Here is an 18,738-nt window from a genome sequence, read left to right as displayed (position 1 = left end):
TGTATGACTAGTGATGACAAAATGTTTTTTGTGATTGAAATGACGGATACAGTTAAGATCCAGCCTTGGTTATTCAATGTGAATCAACTTGATGCAATATCAGTGGAATTGAATAAGAAGCTCGCTAATAAGGTGAGTTACCTAGGTTTTCTGTTGGTTTATCTTGGTAGATAAGACGGCTCAATCATATGACATGACACGGTATCCGGTACAGTTACTAGTACATGTCTGGTTTGGGAATAGTTTACTGATTATTTGTTTTAAATGTATGGACTCTATGTATGAATTGAAATGTAGGCCTATAGGGCGTCCATTAGGTCTTTAAGTTGCAAAGGGAATTTATTGATACCATATATTGTTTTGGACCTCACAGATGTATTAGATAAGGTAAAAAAACTTACAAATACTAATTAAAAAAACAACAAACCTGGTTAAGGTATATTGAGAACTGACTTTATAACAAAATTGAAATTGTAAAGGAACTTTATGGATATCCTATATAACTTATAATGTGTAGAAACCTGGTCAATTACATGACATCAACCATGGCAGCGAGAAGTTAAGTAATCTCCTTTCGCATAATCATTCTGTACATGATGTGAGCAGGGTCATCAAGGGGTCAATAAAAAGCGAGTTCTAATAGGTTCAACATTAGTATCATCGGAAAGCAATTTTTTTTAAGAATTCAGACTGGTGTTATTTGTGCATTGAAAAGTGTGTAGATGGGAATGAATTTGGTGGGTCGTATGCATTCTGGAAAGATTGTATTCTATCAAAATACATAGCAGTATCTTACATTCAATTGCTGCTTATGTAGAGATTTTTTTGAGTGAGCGCACCACATAAAACATAAATTTTCTTTATTTTATTATAGGTTGTGTATAATGTTGGCCTGTGCATCTGTCTATTCGATATTCTAAAACTTGAAGACTCTTATATTTTTCCTGGGGATGGAGCTGCCCATACTAAAGGTATTGTAAAAAGCAGATGCAATTCAATATACAGTGTGTCCATAAAGTCTCTTTACAATTTCAATTTTGTTATGAAGTCAGTTCCCAATATATCTTAGCCAGGTTTGTTGTTTTTCATTCTGTATTTGTTCAAGTATTTTTACTTCATTCAATACATCTGTGAGGGCCAAAACAATACATGGCATAGATAAATCCCCTTTGCAATTTAAAAAAAAAAATTCACGACTTTATGGACACCCTTATACTATTTCTTAGGTACCAATTGTATGATTCAACATTTAATCCATCATGCTTAGTGGCGGCTGACCATTCCTGTGCTGATTACACAATGCGAATTTAAATAAGATTTTAGAATTTCTTGCCTATGTTCACTGAATGACTTGCTGGGGCATTCAAGACCTTGTCCAAACACCCTTGAGGCAAGCGGTCACAGGTGGGTCCAAAGTAGGTGGTGACGAGGGGAAAGGGACGAATAAGATGCCTACAAATCAAGGTACTCCCGAAGTATGTAACCAAGATGGCGCAGACCGGAACATAGTATGTGTACCAGGTTAGGGTTAGACCATACCTTCAGGTACAAATGCTATGGGAGTAACTTGGCTAGCCCCTGAACTTGTAATAGAACTAAAATAAGGAAAATTGGAATAAAATTATGGCCTAACCCTAACCTGGTACTGTCTGGTACACATACTACGTTCCGGTGTCCACCATCTTGGTCTACATACTTCGGGATACCAAAATAATATCCTAAAGTGTTAGGCCATAACTTCAGGTACAAAGACTATGGGAGTCACTTGGCTAGTCCCTGAACTTGTAATAGAACTAAAATAGGAAAATTGGAATAAAATTATGGCCTAACCCTAACCTGGTACACATACTGTGTTCCGGTGTCCGCCATCTTGGTTCACATACTTCTGGAGTACCAAAATAATATCCTAAAGTGCTTTCTACTATTATAATTGCATTTGGTAAAGTTAAATTCTTTTGTGTATATCCTTCAAAAATCAGTTTTGAATGATCTATTGACCAACCATGCCTGATCTGGGCCCAAAAGCCGATGATTATACCATTGCTGTTCACATTCATAAAAACTAAATGTTGACACATTTTGTAATGAATATGAGGCTTTGTATTGATTTTAACATTCCTCCATGCTTTAAAAATAAAACTAAACTTGAACTGACCATGATTCATTCAATTTTAATGATACACCTTACTTGGTACTCAGCTCAGGGTACTCCAGAAGTGTGTTACCAATATGGAGGTAACTAATTTCGTTCGCCTATTTTATATCAATGTATGGACAGGGACTGAAACCCAAAATCGGAATAAAATTGGGGCCTAACCCTAGCCTGGTAAACATACTACGGGAGTACCCAGCTCAGGGCCCGAATATTTCACATTATCAGCGAGAGGTGATAATCAGTAAGTCAATGTCTTGAGCACTGCCACTAAATGCCTTCAACAAACTGGAAGTTTTTTCTGACCTGCACATTTTCTTTCTCATTTCAGTTCGCTTTCGATATGTTGTGTTTCGACCATTCGTAGACGAAGTTTTGATCGGAAAAATTAAAGGTTGCAGCAGAGATGGTGTCTGCGGTAAGTTTAAACATTACGTTTCAGTAATCACTATTTATTTTTTAACCATTAAGAAAATATACTTTATTCGAACAGTCTAATGAACAAACTTGAATATGGCATTCCAGGGTGAAAGGTGGCGCGAGAAACCGAAACTGGTTAACGGGCATTGTAAAGTCTAACAGTAATTAATATATTAGAGAGAATAGAGTCAAACATTATATCATGAAATAAAGATTACAGCATAACAAAAAGCAAAACGAATACATACAAAAATAAAAATTCTGAGCACATTATTAAGCACCGTAACCATAGGAACAGCATTCTAAAGTCACAGCGGCACTAAATGCAGTAACGGTATCCGGGGTATTGCTTTGTTAGGTTTTATATGATGAATATTATATTATACTAGCGGAGGTTGTTGGTGATGGAGTCATTAGAGAGTCCACATTTTAAGCTTTTTGTGAGGAAATTTGCTAATTCAATGACTCAGAAATGAAATATACTCAACAGCAGGGGCGTAGCAAAAAATTTCCGAGCTGGGGGTTCTGGAATTTATATTTGCTAAGTTAGATCGAAACAACTAGCGGATTCGTCAGAACGACAGAAAACGTGTGTTTTCATGAATCTTGAGGGTCTAAAGAGCGTTTCAAGCTACGACAAATTGCTATGTATGATACAGAAACATGCTATTACTTTTTTTACATTTCAAAAGGGGGGGGGGGGGGTTTGACCCCCAAAACCAGCCCCCTGGATATGCCCCTGCTCAACAGTATTACTTGTATTATTTCAGTTACGATGGGATTCTTTGACGACGTTCTCATTCCGCCAGAAAATTTGCAACAACCTTCAAAATTTGATGAAGCAGAACAGGTAGGAGCGCATTTATTCTAACATGAACAATACATTTAAGCATGAAGGTTTTTACTTATTGCACAAGAATTTTGAAAAGTTCACTATAGCGACTTCATATCTGTGATTGTACAGATCTTGATTGGGGTGTGTCAACCCTGGAATGATCGCGTTAGCCACTAACCCTGGGTAACATGGGTAAACTACGACCCATGGGTACTTCAATCTGTCCTGTCTGATGCTGCAACAACCGAACTGAAACCAAATTTTGAGGTTTTAGCTAAAAATAGCTCATGAAATTTGTTGGGATTAGTCTTATTTTTTTATTACACCAACATAACACACAACATAGGTGCTTAAGCAACAGAATAAATTAGCGAGTGACGCAACTGCGACGCGTTAACAACAGACAGATAGCACAATCAATTATTAGGGACATTATTCAACGAGGCATTATTAGCCATCATCAACAACTTCATTCTGTATGATTTATTTTTTTATATTTATATTGAAATTGGCCATGTCTTATAAATAAGCTAGATGTGTGTTTGTATAATAACAATTTTCTTCAGGTTTGGGTTTGGGAATACGAGACAGAAGATGGCACTCACGAGTTATTTATGGACATTGGGGAGGAGATTCGGTTTCGTGTCATGGAAGAAACATTTGTTGATACAACACCGAGTTCTGTGCCATCTAGTGACCCCGCAACAGCGGAAACTTCAGTCGAGGAAACGAAGAGCAAGACTCCTTATTCAATTGAGGTGGGTTAGATAGGGGTTCCCCAAACTTAGGGGTTCCCCAAACTTTTTGGGTCACAGACCCCTGTTAGTGAATAGTATTTTTGACTGACCCCTCTACTCTCGCTCCGTATCAATTTATTTGCCTAACAAACGAGGAAGGATAGCGTTTCATTTGCAACACAACAACACAAATGACATTACTGTGAGGATGAGGTTGCTTTACAATTTATCAATTCTAGGAGCAAGTTGTGACAAGCAAACTCTGATACTCCCGAAGTATGTGTACCAGGTTAGGGTCAGGCCATAATTTTATTCGGATTTTCCTTATTTTAGTTCTATTACAAGTTCGAGGACTGTCTGTGTTAGCCAAGTGAATATACCCATAGGTTCCAGTCCCTTTACACAAATCGATGTGTGAAGTAGGCGAACAAAATTAGTTACCGCCGTATTGGTACACATACTTTTGGAGCGCCCAAACTCGTTTAGGAAACCCGGGGTTAGGTGGTAACTGGTAGGGGTCGACCAACACTTCCGGCGTCATGGTTGGTTGATCGATCGTACATGATTTTGGGCGAACTTAACGACATGCTAAAAATTTTCAATAACTGGTGTTTATGGAGGGATTGTTTTGCGTTCTGAAAAGGGGCACATGCCCAACGGCGATATTCTCTGGAGTGAAATATATTTTATTCGCAACTGCAACAGTGATATCAAAATGTTCGTTTTAATAATTTTTTACTTCTGAGAGATTAAAATTTTTAATATTCTGCTCTCATATTTTCAGGCTTCAATTACTGATTCCGGTCTTGGTTTATTATCATGGTGGAACAATGGCTGAGGAATTAAAGCTGAGAGAAATCGAATTCTGAAGATGCAGTGTGAAAGCTGCCATGTTGAAAGTTACGAGGACATCCATACACCCAGGCTGTGCTTGTGTGAAATCCGGGGGCAGCGGCTATATTTAACATAGGCTTTCTAGTAGTTTGGGTATCGATCTTATGACATGGGTTGTTCGAATCGCACAAGCTTTTTGTTAGATCTTTGTATTGTAAAAATAGAACAAAAACTAAGCGATAGGGCAGATTAGGATAGAGTGTTTCACGTAACCGCAGGCAGGTTATGGCTTCCTCCACCATCAAGTCCATGCATCTGAAAACACCTGGATAATAACTAATCCCATAGTCGACCGACATGGACTGGTAACCAGAAAAGGGCTCTATTTTGCCATATGATTAAGCCTTCGTATAAGCTTTCCTCCTTTCTGGGATAAGCATGTAAATCTTATTCACAAATAGGAGGAAATATTGTGATATGTATAAGATTGTTGTATTACTGATATGGCAAAGTAAAGTAAGTAAAATATGGTGCAATTCAGACAATATTCGTTTAAAGTTTTGCAATAAAAATAATCAATCATTCTTTGGTATTGGATTGAAATATATCGAGCACACCTGATATTCTGTATTGTGATATTCTGTTTTCGAATTAAAAGTGGGCATGGGTAGTTCCATGAGTCTTTTTTACCTAACTTCTCACATATCACTGACGTTCTTTCCTTTTTCAGTAATATGTCCATGCTTTGGTATGTCTGAGTCTGTCACGAGCATACTTGAGCAATAACCTTATATTTTCAGAAGTAACAAAAGTTTTTCGAACTATATTTTACAAGGACAACCCTAAATATAGTTTCAATTTTTCCTGGTGTAATCGAATAGCTCGCGGTGCCCCTAGGTTCTTCTCGTGAAGCACTTTGAGAAACTATGCACTATCTTGCATTTTCAAATCTGTACTCATTGAATAAATATCACTTCTACGTGTTTCCTGATAGATATAAGTTTATTTCGACTCCATAATCAGCATAACAGGCAATAAAATGATTGATAAAAACTGATTACGGTATGTAAGGAGAGCAGTGACCAAATTTAGAATTCAATCAACCTTATCTCGGTAGGTTTAGCAAATAGATTTAGCATCTAATTTCTAATTGGATCGTTAAAGCTTGTACAATGTGGATTTGGTTTTAATTTTTTGCAGCTATACCTGTTGAATATATAGGCTCCTACTTTAGCACTTTATAGCGCTCCAGAAGTATGTGTACAAATATAGAGGTAGGTAACTTATTTTGTTCGCCTGCTTTTTACATCAAGATGTGTACAGGAAGGGATTACTTATGGGCAGTAGGTGTATTCACTTGGCTGACACAGACAGTTCCCGAACTAAATAAGGAACTAAAATTGAAATAAACTTATGCCCTAACCTGGTACACATACTACGCGAGTACCAATTAAGCATCTGAAAACAATGTATCTGGAATATTAAATGTTAGCTTCTTCTGTCGATACAGGTTTCTTTGAAATTCCATGGAGTTCCCACCTGATCCTTGTTGAATATGACTGCCTTTTAGAATATATTGTTTGTTTAATACTCCTTATTTCAGAATGTATCTGTAGATCATAGGTTCTCAAAGTGCTGTCTATATGGAGTAGAAAATACATCCAAGTCATTAAATAAAAGTAACTTTAGTTTACTCAGGAATATTAATCAGTGAATGACAGTGTCTTCTGCTTTTATTTATTGTGGCGTTCCATAAATAAATAAACATAAAAAATCCAACCTTTTCACAGGCTCAGCAAACATTTAAGAATCCCCATAATAAATGTAGGTTAAATTTGCTCAGGCGCCTAGGGAGCAACTCAATTGCTGACCGCTCATAAACCTGGAAAAACGCCTCAATGCTTCAACCATGTTTTAATTCATTGATAATAATTAAACGAAAATTCTCTACAAAATATATAAATCAAAATGATGCCTTGAAACCTTTAGTGCAAAATTATTCTGAACTATATAAAAAGACAAATAAAATAAAAACTTCAACGACCAAAAAAGGAGATTTCAGTTCGTTCTCTTAAATCTGGGCAATTTGTATTACAGAAAAGAGTTGACATTCATCTCATGAGAAGAATAAAAATACACAAAAACGGGGTAGTTTGCAATTATTTTTACTTCTAGTTTCTGAGCAGAGTTTCCATCAGGCCATAGTTGAACGGATTTTCGGCATTTCAGAAGTGTGTGTACCAACCAATATGGAGGGTAACTAATTTTGTTCGTGTAATTTTGAACCTATGGGCTGGGGGTATATTCACTTGGTTAACACAAGCAGTCTCCAAACTCGTAACAGAATTAAAATAAAGAAAACTGGAATAAAAATTTAGGCCCGACCTGGTACACATACTACAGGAGTACAGGATTTTCTCTTCTGGAGGACTTTGATTATCGACATTAAAAGTAACTTTGGATCGGTGATCAATCGGATTGAGTTAAGGGACACAGTTCGGAATAAAGTGAGCTCGAGTTCGCTTTAAATTGCAAATAATGTATGAATAGATAAATGAATGATGCAATATAGTGGAAAATGCAATAATTCAAAGCTAGATATGATATATATATAAGACTAATGAATAGCAATATTTGAATGCAATAATTCAGATAAGACACAGTATATGAAATCTGCAATATAAGAAAGTAAAACCATACAAACTTGGAATTTCTACTATTTATATAAGTACTATTTAAACTCAATATTCAAGATTTTTTAAATATAAAAATTTCAGAGATTTATTTCTTTATGTAATTTACATCATAAAGCAAGATAGGTTTGAATCAAATTTCAAATCAATTTCTGAAATGATTCAGGGATTCCAGTCAGGGTGCGGCGCTTAAGTTATACATTTCATGATTTAAAATATATATATTCCCCAAATATCTAAATTTCATTTTTTATGAGAATTTTTATTCACTGTAGCTTAAATTTATTGAAACTCTCGAAAAACCTCTTATATTGCGATATTCTGGTTCTTTCCAAGAGGAAGCTAAATAAAAAAGATAGATAAACTTCCACTCTGAACAAAACTCATGCAGTGACTGAGACATAGGATCGACTATTTTGCAAAAAATTGTTATACAACTTGACGCTTCCAAGCATTGATTTTGAGCAATGAACCAGACAGATATTTAGGCTCTGACTTAGAAAAAACTTTAACAGCATTAGCATCTACATTAACATTATGAATCTGATTCATCGAATATATATATGTAAAGTCTAGGTTGCACGCAAATACAATTTGGACATTAAAATATAAATTAGTACTATTGTATACAATAAGGCAAAAAAACTTGAGGTTTTCAAAGTTAACATGCAAATGACAAATTATAATTCTTTAATGCAAACATCGACAATTTTTAACAGTTATTATTGGTTTACATAAGAAAGTAATATATCAGAATGGATGGATAATCATATTTATCTCAGGGGAAAGGAAAGATGTTAACGCCTTGCCCTAATCGTATAGAAAATTACAGCCTTTTGTCTGGTTACTAGGGAAGGTAATCAGGTATTCAAACAAAATACATAGACTTGATAATTTTTTTAAAAACAGTAAACTTACTTAAAATTTGCGTCTTTATGGGGAAGAACTTTGCAAATTGATATGAAATAAAGATCTGACCAATTTGAATGAAGTCAATGCTCGTGGAAAATTATAAAATAAAGTGAATGTTTATTACGACCTTTATTGGTCAAATCCAAGAACTTTTTAAACATTTTAACTCACACATATTCATTGTAACATGGGCAAAATATATTGAAGAAAATAGCAGTTAGAATACAAACACAGAACACAGCAATGCTTGTCCATTTCAAAATATCTTCCCAATTTTGACGTTTGAAATTTTTCAATAAAATTATTCCCATCGTAAGGCCCGATATTGATCCAGCGATATGAGCGGCGTATGATACATTGCTCTCTGCCCCTCCCTCAAAATCTCCGTAACGTCTGTACAACGCTGTTCCAAAATCTGCGAGAACTTAAAAAAGAGAAAGATATAAATATAAAATGTCAAAAGCACAGTATTATTTAATCCTGTGGTATCATTTTGAAATTTGCTAGACTCAAAAAAGTTGCCAAACTGAGGAGTCGGCTGATACATGGGTGCTCCAGAATATGTACCAATATGGAGGTAACTAATTTTGTTCGCCTAGTTTACATCAAGTTGTGTAAAGGAACCGAAACCTATGGGCAGGGTTATATCCACTTGGTTAACACAGACAGTCACCGAATTCATAATAGAACTAAAATAAGGAAAATCGGAATAAAATTATGGCCTAACCCTAACCTGGTACACCTACTATGGGAGTAACGAAGATACACGAATACCTTTAATCGCACTCAAACGAAATGACATTATGCTAACTTAATTTCGATGGCTACAACTCGGAGCCAGTGCGAAGCAGCGCTCGGTATGCTATGACATCGATAAAAGTCTGTGATTGGTTGTCACTTGTCATTCATGTGATTGCTTGTGTGTTTATGCTATGACAAAAACCAAATCTTAATAAATACTTACTGAAGAGAGATACAACAGAAATCCGAATCAATGCCAACTGCCATTTCATGTAGTCCCAGTTCTAGAAGAAAAAAATTATGACATATTGCTACAGGTTTGGTTAAGGAAAGCTGTATTTGAAGGTGAGTGGCCAAGGAGTCGGTCACTTTGAATGATAACTTTTGGTACAAAGCCCTGATCTGAAGTATATCGTGCTTGTGAATAAGTGGGATTTGATGTTATGTTCAAATATCATAGGGAAAAGTAGATAAACTAAAAGCTATGATGTAATATGCAGTAAGCCAGCAGTGCCCAACTGGCGTATCAAGAGGGCCACAGAGCAGTTTGAGGGGGGTCATAATGCTAGGTGCAAAACTGACCCCATCCTTCCTGGTTTCATTGCTTGATAACGTTATTTCACCTTGTTGAGCAGGAATTATTTGAATATAATGGGATTTACCACTATTCTTTACTTTGAGTGCACTACCTTGCTTTAAGCAAGTTCTCTGAAAAAATGAACTCCTTACCATAATAACATTTGCCAAGAATGCGAACATCAGTGCAAAATCGCCACCAGAGGCACCAACGAGATAAGCTCCAACATCAAAAACAGAAGATCCCAGCGATCCTGCAATAATCCCAATCATGTAGATTCCCATCACTCTGAGGGAGCCGTGAACAAGTTCGAGAGGGATGCCAACTAACAGTTGTATGAAACTGTTGGTCAAAATATGTGAGAGTCTGAAAAATAGGATAGGATTTGCATATTTATCCAGGAGAGAGGAAAGTCGATATGACGGCATAACTATATGGCGAACCACGGCCTCTCGTCCGGTTACCATTCCTTGTCGGGTATGGGACTAGTTAGCTGTTTTTGGAAGCATGGACTCGGTGGTAGAGGAAGCCGTAATACTTTTTTCTTTTCTGGAACATAGCAATATTTTTCCCAAACAATAATATTGACTTTAGTGATGTTGTGTGCTTGTAAAAAAAAAATCACTTTTTTACTCAAAAACTAGGCTATGGGTAAGAAAGCCCTTACTCTTGGTCATTTGGATATAATGTTTGAATTCATCTCTTTGGGTAGACCAGTTTTATTTTATTAAAACACATTGAATATACAACGACTTACTCCTACACAAAATATGAAATAATTGGAATATATTCCACTTTGTAAATATTATTTTGGAATGTAGTATTCGAAATAGTGAATTGTCAGATTTTCGAAATTCATGCCTATTTGTAAATTTGTAGGTCAATTAGCTATTCAGACCCAAAATTAATTGCAACGCAGAACCCGCATGACAGGCCTAAGTAACGCTACCTTGATTTGCTGTTTCAACTGCTGGCGCAATAATAACAACAGTAAAAACTTATTATTACCTCATTGACACGGCTGAATGCATTTAAATATACAGTCTGAGCTACTTAAGACCTGTGGCTGAGACACACACCAATACTAAGAACAGAACTTTCATTTATTCAAGGGGGTTTCAAAATTTAGTTTCTATTTGGGAAAGTGGATTACTGGTTTCTGAGAAATTTAAAGTTCATTTTTGAAAACCCTAGGCTAGAATATATTAAATTTTATACTAAAAGTATTTTAAAAGAAAAATCTCCAAAAACTGCAATTTTTAAAAATGTGCAATTCTGTACATTTCAACCTTGTGGAAAAAAAAATTAATCGAATATAGAAGTGACACCAATACATAGAAAAAATGGTACTCTGGAAGTATGTGAACCAAGATGGCGGACACCGGAACGTATATGTGTACCAGGTTACGGTTAGGACATAATTTCAGGTAATTTGGCTAGTCCCCGAACTCGTAATAGAACTAAAAAAAGGAAAATTGGAATCAAATTATGGCCTAACCCTAACCTGGTACACATACTACGTTCCGGTATTCGCCATCTTGGTTCACATACTTCGAGAGTACCAAAAAAACACCTTCACGCTCTGTTGTGATGAAAGGATGGGTGTAACGTGTGAGCAGGATCAAAAAGCCAACAATTGTAATGATACATGATATAACACATTTTCTAATCATTCCGACGTTGATGCTTAAAACTCTGTTCTAAATCAGTTTTGAGACAAATTTACATAAAAATGTAAAAAATTTTATTAAAGACTGGAAGTTCAACACTGCCCACTTTATTTTATTACATGGGTAAGGTCTTGATTCAAGTTCTGAATTTTTAATCGTAAAGCTGACATGATTAAATTTGGACCACTTGGACATCCCTGCTATTCATTTCATTAAATTTTGTCTTTCATCGCCAACGCAATCATTTAACTTGTACAGTATAAAAAAGGATTGAAACTTGTGCTATTAAAAGCATCATACTGAAATACAAAAACTGTTATGTCTGCAAATCATGCCCATATTACTTTGATCTAAGGTGGGACTTATTAAAAACGTTATTTTAATCAAATTGGCAGCACCTAATTCTACGGAATAATGACATGTACCACATTTTTCTCTGTAAATTTTAACATAATTCACGATTTACCTAAGCCGTTGATAATACTCTTCATTCTTAGCGAGGCTATGTAAAAAAATTTGACCTAAATTTTCACAATTTGAATTCTGAAATTTCACTTTGACTTTAGTGAGTTTGGAAATAGGAATACAGCTTAGGCCCCAATCAAATTATGCCAAACTCTGTCCTCACAGCTATGGTGTTGAACAAACCTTCACCTGTTTCGTGAGATTTATTGTAAAAATTAGCGACTTATTGCCAATCTCCATCCTTTCACACTAGAACCTAGGACACGGACGTGCCATAAACTGACTATTATTATCGTTGTTGTGTCGTACCTCCTTGTATTGAACTGGAGTTTTATTTGTATAGTCTATTTAATATCTATTGTCCTAATATAACGCAGCAGTCCTAAACTGCAGTTATACTTGTTAGAGGTTCATGTCGCACATCTGTGTCTTAGGCCAGTAAGGTCTTGAACATGTATTCCGTCTCTTTTACAATGTTTAATTATTATGCAGATACTGTTGCATTTTGAGGCAGATAAACATCCATACATCTACAGAGTCTTGTTCAGTGAAAAATCATTTTTGAAAAATATTTAATAGGACTACAATACCCACCCTGCATGAAGAAACATGTACGTGAAGAATCTCCAGACTTCCTCTCTATGGAATGGACTGAATATCAAGGGACTGGCAACTGCTTCTGTGCTGATTGTCCACCATGACACAGTGTGAGATATTACTGTGTAGTAGATGAAAACAGCAAGCTGAAAAAGGATAGACATTTTAGGAACAGCATCAAATAATTGATTAATGCGTGCGTGCCTTAATTAGTATTTTCTTCACTTTTGGGTGAGCGAACACGTACTACTTCTTTTATCAATACATTTCCATCGAAAATCTGTACATTTCAAACCTTACTCGAGGTTCTGTTCGCTTTCCCGATTCTATAATCAGTTACTTTTACTTTTGTTTTTATCTATTATTATCGTCTATTGCTGATTATGGAGTCGAAATAAACCCATACTTATTATTCATTTTGTTGATTGAAACATATATATATATATATACAGGGTGTCCATAAAGTCCCTTTACAATTTCAATTTTGTCATGAAGTCAGTTCTCATATATCTTAACTTGTTGTTTTTAAAACAGTAATGCTTCAAGTATTTTTACTTTCTCTTTGCAATTTTCAAAAATTCCAATTATTTATGAACACCCACCCTCACCCTATATATATAAATGAATATAAAATATAAAAAAAATGAAAAAGGTTTCTAAAATTAACATGAACTAAATCGTCCAAATGGTATATATGGTATATATCTTGTGTGATTATAAAGCGTTCCCATGGTTATTGCATGACAGTGCTCAAAGGTGTTATCTATTAATTCCTTTTAATAATCATTGTTTAATTCATCAATTACAGTTGGACTTGAATAAATCACGGACGTCGCTGCTCGATAACCAGTGATGGTGTCTTGCGCCACCTGTCACCCTGAAGTACTATTTTACTTATTTTTGGATTTTTTATTCATCAAGTGTATTTTAGTATTTATTGAAACTAATTTTCATCATTTCAATTAATCCAAGGAGAGTGCACTACGCATATGATCTTCTTTTGGGCAAATTCTTATAGCAACAACAACTCCTAGGAAGCTATAACTTCTTTACTCATTTGCAAAGTGAAATACAAAACCTTGGAGTAATCATTTCAAAACAACCCAAGTTTTCAAAATAAATAATGCAAAAGAGGCGATGTTGTTGCAGTATATTTTACTTTGGAAAATGTTTTAACATTATAAATATTTGATGGATGGACCAATAACGCTGACAGATCTGCTTAGCTGTCTATGTTTGTTAAATTTACACTGCTTTGAAACAAATATGAAAATTATATGGTGGGAACAACAAGAAGAAATAATGAAGATATTGTAAAGCTTGATTGGGAAAAGCAAGGATGATTTTTTCTGCCAAATTCGTTAAATCTTACTACTATTTGGAAATAAATTTGTTCTATGTCATGATTTTACAAAATAATAGGCGGTTGTGGGGTATTCAAAATCACAATTTTCAAAAATATCGATAAGTATATGCAGCTCTAATAACTAAATCTATATAAAATATTGAAATACCAAGCAAATAACAAAATCAATTATAGTATGTGTGCCTATTTGAACATGAGATTGCAAAAGTCACGCAGGGTTCACAAAATTGAGTTGGTAATGCTAAACCAGGAAGATTTTTGTACTTCCAAAATTACTAGCTTCTTATGTATAGGTCCATAGCCGTTTGTACAAATCCTCATCCGAATTTAAAATTAGAAACACTCAACTGAACAACAGTACAGGTTACTATAAATATAAAATATATCTGCAGGGATAACCATGTGCAAGATGATCGCTGGACTCGCCGGTTACGGTTTCCTCCACAATTAATTACATGCTTCCGAAAACAAGTAACTGGCTAAATAATCCCATACCCAACTTGGACTTAATTAAGACTAGATGAGGGACCGTGGTTCACCATATCATTAAGCCGTCTTATTGCCTTTCCTCTCCCCCAGGATAAATCCTGTCCCAAATACAATCATCCAAAAGACTCGGCTTTCACTCACCTCAATAAGAGTAATAGTCACAATAAATATAGGTGGACCTCCGACTTGTTCTTTACAATTCGGAATACAGGTGTAGTTTTCATAATAAAAAGTCTTCTGCTCTTTGTTAAATATGAAGTTACTGCAACATAAAAGAAGTTTGTTAAGTTTTGTTCACTATTTGGCTTCCAATGCGTATATCTCATGTATACTTATTTTCGCCTCTGTAGGAGACTTCTTTGGATTCGCTCTTTTAGTAATTTTGGACCCTAGAAATATTTCTTTGCTTTTTTGTACTCTCTGCGGTCTGCACAGATGTTGTATTTATTTCATTTATGTGTGATGCCTTCTGTGTTGACAGATGAGTGTAGAAAAACTAATAGTTTGACACTGGCGTTTTCATGAGATTTTATTTTTATTTGGAAGTGAAGAATAGTTGAGTTGCACTGTAAAACAGCAGACAATAACTTATAAAAAGGTTCTTTTATAATTTTAAGGAGAAATTTAACTGGGAAGTAGCTTCATTGTGCAGTGGACCCTGACATCTCTCCATGGCCAAATGAGATTCACAACTAATTTGGTTTTTCTGTGATAATTCTGAAGGAAAAGAAAACCCACCGTGAAATTTGGTTTTTCTGTGATAGTTCTGAAGAAAAAGAAAAACCACAGTGGCACCGTCCTATCCCGATGTCGCTAAAAATGCTCATTCCATTTGCAACAACTCACAATGTGAGGCAGCTTTTTCCACGTTACTCGTTATTAAAACAAAATGTTGAAACAGAATGGACGTGAGACACGATATGCGAGTTGCGTTATTCAAAACAGAACCCAAGGTGGAAGGACTAGTGGGAGTTGAGCAGGCGCAGCCCTCTCATTGGACTATTTTGATGTCATTCAATAAATGAATGCTTGATATACAGTGTTGCAATTTGCTTTCATTTCTTCAGTGGACCACATGTCCACAAGTCATCAGAAAAATTGAAAGGGGACCATTATGCATAATTTATCTAAAAGTTTGAGAACCACTGTTCTATCTTATAGCCAATGAAATTAGACAAACTGAATTACTCATAAAGTAGAGTGAATATTACGTACTTTACAACAGCTCTGTTAGCAGTTTCTCTCCACGTTCTTCTTGCTGTTGTTCTGTGAGCAACTCCATTTGGCCTGCCTTCCTCCTCATCAGGCTAAAAAATAATAAAAGATGTTATCATCAAGAGTTGAGGCTAAAAATAATGGTGGATGAGAGTTTCAACAAACATTGCAAATTGATTTTTTCTAGAAAGACAATATATTATTACAGAAGAATGTTTTAGATAGCATAGGTGACCCAGTACCTTTCACAAAATACGACAATTTTTTATTATATCAGCAAAATCATGCCTTTTTCAGCATTTTATGGGGGGGGGATGTAGCTTTTTTGGGCATTTTATCATTTTAGCTATTTCTAGCAAACATGTTCTTGACTTATTGATAACAAGCCAGTTTTTTTCAAACTGTATTCCTGTGGTTAAATTAAATTTTACCCAAGACAATAACTTTAAATGCAACATTAGAATTCACTAGATTAGCACCGCAAATTAAAAATTTCATGCGTTCAACCTCATGCCCCCAGGTTTCACTTGAAGTGAAAATGCTTCATGATAAATGATAAGATGTAATGTCACCAAATCATGTTGTATGTTAAAAATAATGTTGACACACCCCTTCCACACCTACCTTTCGTGTCCAGTTGCCAACAACCGGCTTTATGTGATAAGCAAAAAATAAATGAATGGAAATTAGGATAGAATTTTAATTGTTATTTATTTGGTAAATCACAGCCAGAATATCTGACCAGGCCAAATCTAATATCTCATAATAAAATCCACAAAGGAAAAGTCCTTGGAAAAAAATGTTAGAATCAAAATATAATCTGAAATGGAAAATATTTTAAATTATACTATTGTGGAAAAACCGAAACACAGCTTGGAAAGGCAGCTTTAGCAAATTGATTCTAAATTCAAATTGATAAAATTGGGACAAAATGTAAATCACCAATATTGAATTGTCCAAAATGAATTTTCAATTCAAGCTCTGAATAAAATCGCTCAACCAAAAACAATTCAAATTTCTAAATTATAACATTCTATAAAAAAACTTACAAGTTCTCGTAACCGAATCTCTTCCTCCGTCATTGTTTCCTGTATTGCTTCAAATTGAGTATCCTGTTGCAACCAATGTTTCCTTTTGTATTATATCCCAAGTAAAATTTTGATATGCAGAAAGTAGCCCAATGTTTAAATTTATTAGTCAAGTATAAAAAAAGTATGCATAAAAGAATATTTATTAGGCTATAAGATAATTGATATAATGTAAGGGTTGAAAAATTGGACTTTATGTTGGAACCATTTGTGAAAAGTCCTGGGTTTAACCAAGTATGTTCCCCCCCGATTTCAATTTTAGGGGGGTTGTTTCCAAATTAAGGGGGTGGTACAAATTTTGTTTTCAGTGATAAAACTATTTGTAGCTTATAAAAATGTGGTATGTATTTAACTGAACATCTACACCAGAGGGGTCTTGTGTAGTTTCGTACCTAACGTACTTCTAGTAGGCGTAGCATAACAATTTTTTGACATGCCAATCCTAACCCTCACCTGACTACGCCATCCAAAAATTACATCACTACGACGTCACAATCACGTCATAGAGCTTGCCAAATACTCCTACGATAGCCCGAAATGGCATCGGCGCCGACGATGAAGAACTGACTAACGTCAGCGATCTCTCTCCTATCGGGATCGTTGCGACGAGAAAACGAGAGAAATGGTTGTTCGATTCCGGGTTCACGTCTGCGCGTCTTGGATGACAGTTTGCATCTAGTTTGAAGGGCTCTATTACGTCACTGTGATGTCGAAGTGACGTAATTTTGGTGGTGGTGTGGTCAGGTGGGGGTTAGGATTGACACATGAAAAAATTGTTATGCTACGCCTACTAGAAGTACATTAGGTACGAAACTACATGAGACCCCACCAGAGGTACTCAACTTCACAGGTAAAAGGGCTGCGTTGAGAAACCCTGATCCACACCGACATATGAGCCACTTTCTGAATATTCAAATACATTTTTATTTACGTTAAGAATCGAAGTATGGTGTCAACGTGTGACACTTGAAATTCTAGGGGGGTGTTCACTCCCTATGGGGGGGTGTAGGGAAATCACTGGTTTACACTTTATTCTCAAAAATATTTACAAAGTATGACATTTTGGACAGTCATCTCAAAACCGAAAAATTCCTGAATTCCAGTTCTTTATGTATGAGTGATTGCTTGTCAAAAGCCTTGTCCAGAGTGTAGGTATAAAAACACCTCACAAAAACCTATTAGGATCTTTCAGGTGTATTAAATCACAATGATTTAACCACTATTTTAGGTTCAGGAGACCACAAGTGGGAGCAAAGTAGCTGATTGTAATTTTCAATAAACATCCCTCAAAACAAGTTCACAATGACCCAAAACTGAGTATGGAACATTTGTGTGAAATATCAGGAATCATGTGCTTTCATTCAATACCTAAATGCACAACTCATTGACTCAAAAACTAAAGTACTGAAGTAATTAAACATCAGGAAAAGCTTGTTGCATTTTTTTCATATTATGACTTGATAAGCTTTCCTATAACTGCAATACAACAATATTCAGATGTACACCAAATTCATATTTCTTTCCAACAGTAATCAGTAATCAGTAGTTTATTTCTCACCATACTTAAAATAGGCACAAACATACAAATTGCAATAAATTAAATTGGCCATATTTCAGGGTGAAGGAGACGCGAGAAACCAATACTGGGTATCGAGCAGCGGCACCTATAAAATAAGTCTAACACTATAATATAAAAAACAAAAACAAAAAAACGAACTAAGTTTAAATAAATTGAGGAAAAAATAACATAAAATATCTCGAGACGATCTGCTGTAACCAGCAATCGCTCGCTTCAACCAAAGTGACTATAATAGTCACTTAGGCTTCAACAAAAGAAAAGACAACTCCGAACACCACTGATTCGGTAGCCATGGAGATGGCGTTAGTGGATTGTATCACAACAATACTATTGTGATGCCCATTAGCTAACAATGGGCAATATATGTC

General features: G+C 35.4%; 3 protein-coding genes across 4 annotated transcripts in view; 2 read left to right on the top strand and 1 right to left on the bottom strand.

Annotated features, from left to right (window-relative positions):
* Positions 1-5,599, top strand: LOC144432108 (DNA-directed RNA polymerase III subunit RPC8-like). Its single transcript, XM_078120187.1, has 6 exons — positions 1-132; positions 875-971; positions 2,484-2,570; positions 3,343-3,422; positions 3,974-4,165; positions 4,929-5,599. Exons 1-6 carry the CDS (start codon positions 4-6, stop codon positions 4,980-4,982), a joined length of 639 nt encoding a protein of 212 aa, XP_077976313.1. The 5' UTR covers positions 1-3; the 3' UTR covers positions 4,983-5,599.
* Positions 1-18,738, top strand: part of LOC144432106 (uncharacterized) — a 109,612-nt gene that overhangs the window by 17,699 nt on the left and 73,175 nt on the right. The gene's annotated exons all lie outside the window — the stretch shown is intronic.
* On the bottom strand, positions 7,756-16,947 carry LOC144432107 (rhomboid-related protein 2-like). 2 transcript variants are annotated; one of them, XM_078120185.1, is made up of 8 exons: positions 16,753-16,947; positions 16,328-16,354; positions 15,704-15,795; positions 14,630-14,750; positions 12,631-12,779; positions 10,054-10,267; positions 9,548-9,608; positions 7,756-9,007 (listed from the first exon to the last, which is right to left on the bottom strand). In XM_078120185.1, exons 1-8 carry the CDS (start codon positions 16,783-16,785, stop codon positions 8,751-8,753), a joined length of 954 nt encoding a protein of 317 aa, XP_077976311.1. In that variant the 5' UTR covers positions 16,786-16,947; the 3' UTR covers positions 7,756-8,750. The 2 variants fall into 2 exon arrangements, with proteins under 2 accessions (XP_077976311.1, XP_077976312.1); XM_078120186.1 differs by lacking the exon at positions 16,328-16,354 and having other exon boundaries at positions 16,753-16,945.

This window comes from Styela clava, chromosome 14 (assembly GCF_964204865.1).
Source record: "Styela clava chromosome 14, kaStyClav1.hap1.2, whole genome shotgun sequence".
In the NCBI taxonomy this organism is placed as follows: Eukaryota; Metazoa; Chordata; class Ascidiacea; order Stolidobranchia; family Styelidae; genus Styela; species Styela clava.
Note: the sequence above shows the minus strand (reverse complement) of the source record. Positions and strands in the feature narration are given on the sequence as shown.

Excerpts from the sequence above, each read along its gene's own strand:
- LOC144432108 (XM_078120187.1), top strand. The coding sequence starts at position 4 with ATGACTAGTGATGACAAAATGTTTTTTGTGATTGAAATGACGGATACA. Across the intron at positions 2,571-3,342 it reads CAGCAGAGATGGTGTCTGCG|TTACGATGGGATTCTTTGAC; the intron begins GTAAGTTTAAAC and ends GTATTATTTCAG. Across the intron at positions 4,166-4,928 it reads AGACTCCTTATTCAATTGAG|GCTTCAATTACTGATTCCGG; the intron begins GTGGGTTAGATA and ends TCATATTTTCAG.
- LOC144432107 (XM_078120185.1), bottom strand. The coding sequence starts at position 16,785 with ATGACGGAGGAAGAGATTCGGTTACGAGAACTT. Across the intron at positions 15,796-16,327 it reads TTGGCAACTGGACACGAAAG|CCTGATGAGGAGGAAGGCAG; the intron begins GTAGGTGTGGAA and ends ATTATTTTTTAG. Across the intron at positions 9,008-9,547 it reads TTCTGTTGTATCTCTCTTCA|TTCTCGCAGATTTTGGAACA; the intron begins GTAAGTATTTAT and ends CTCTTTTTTAAG.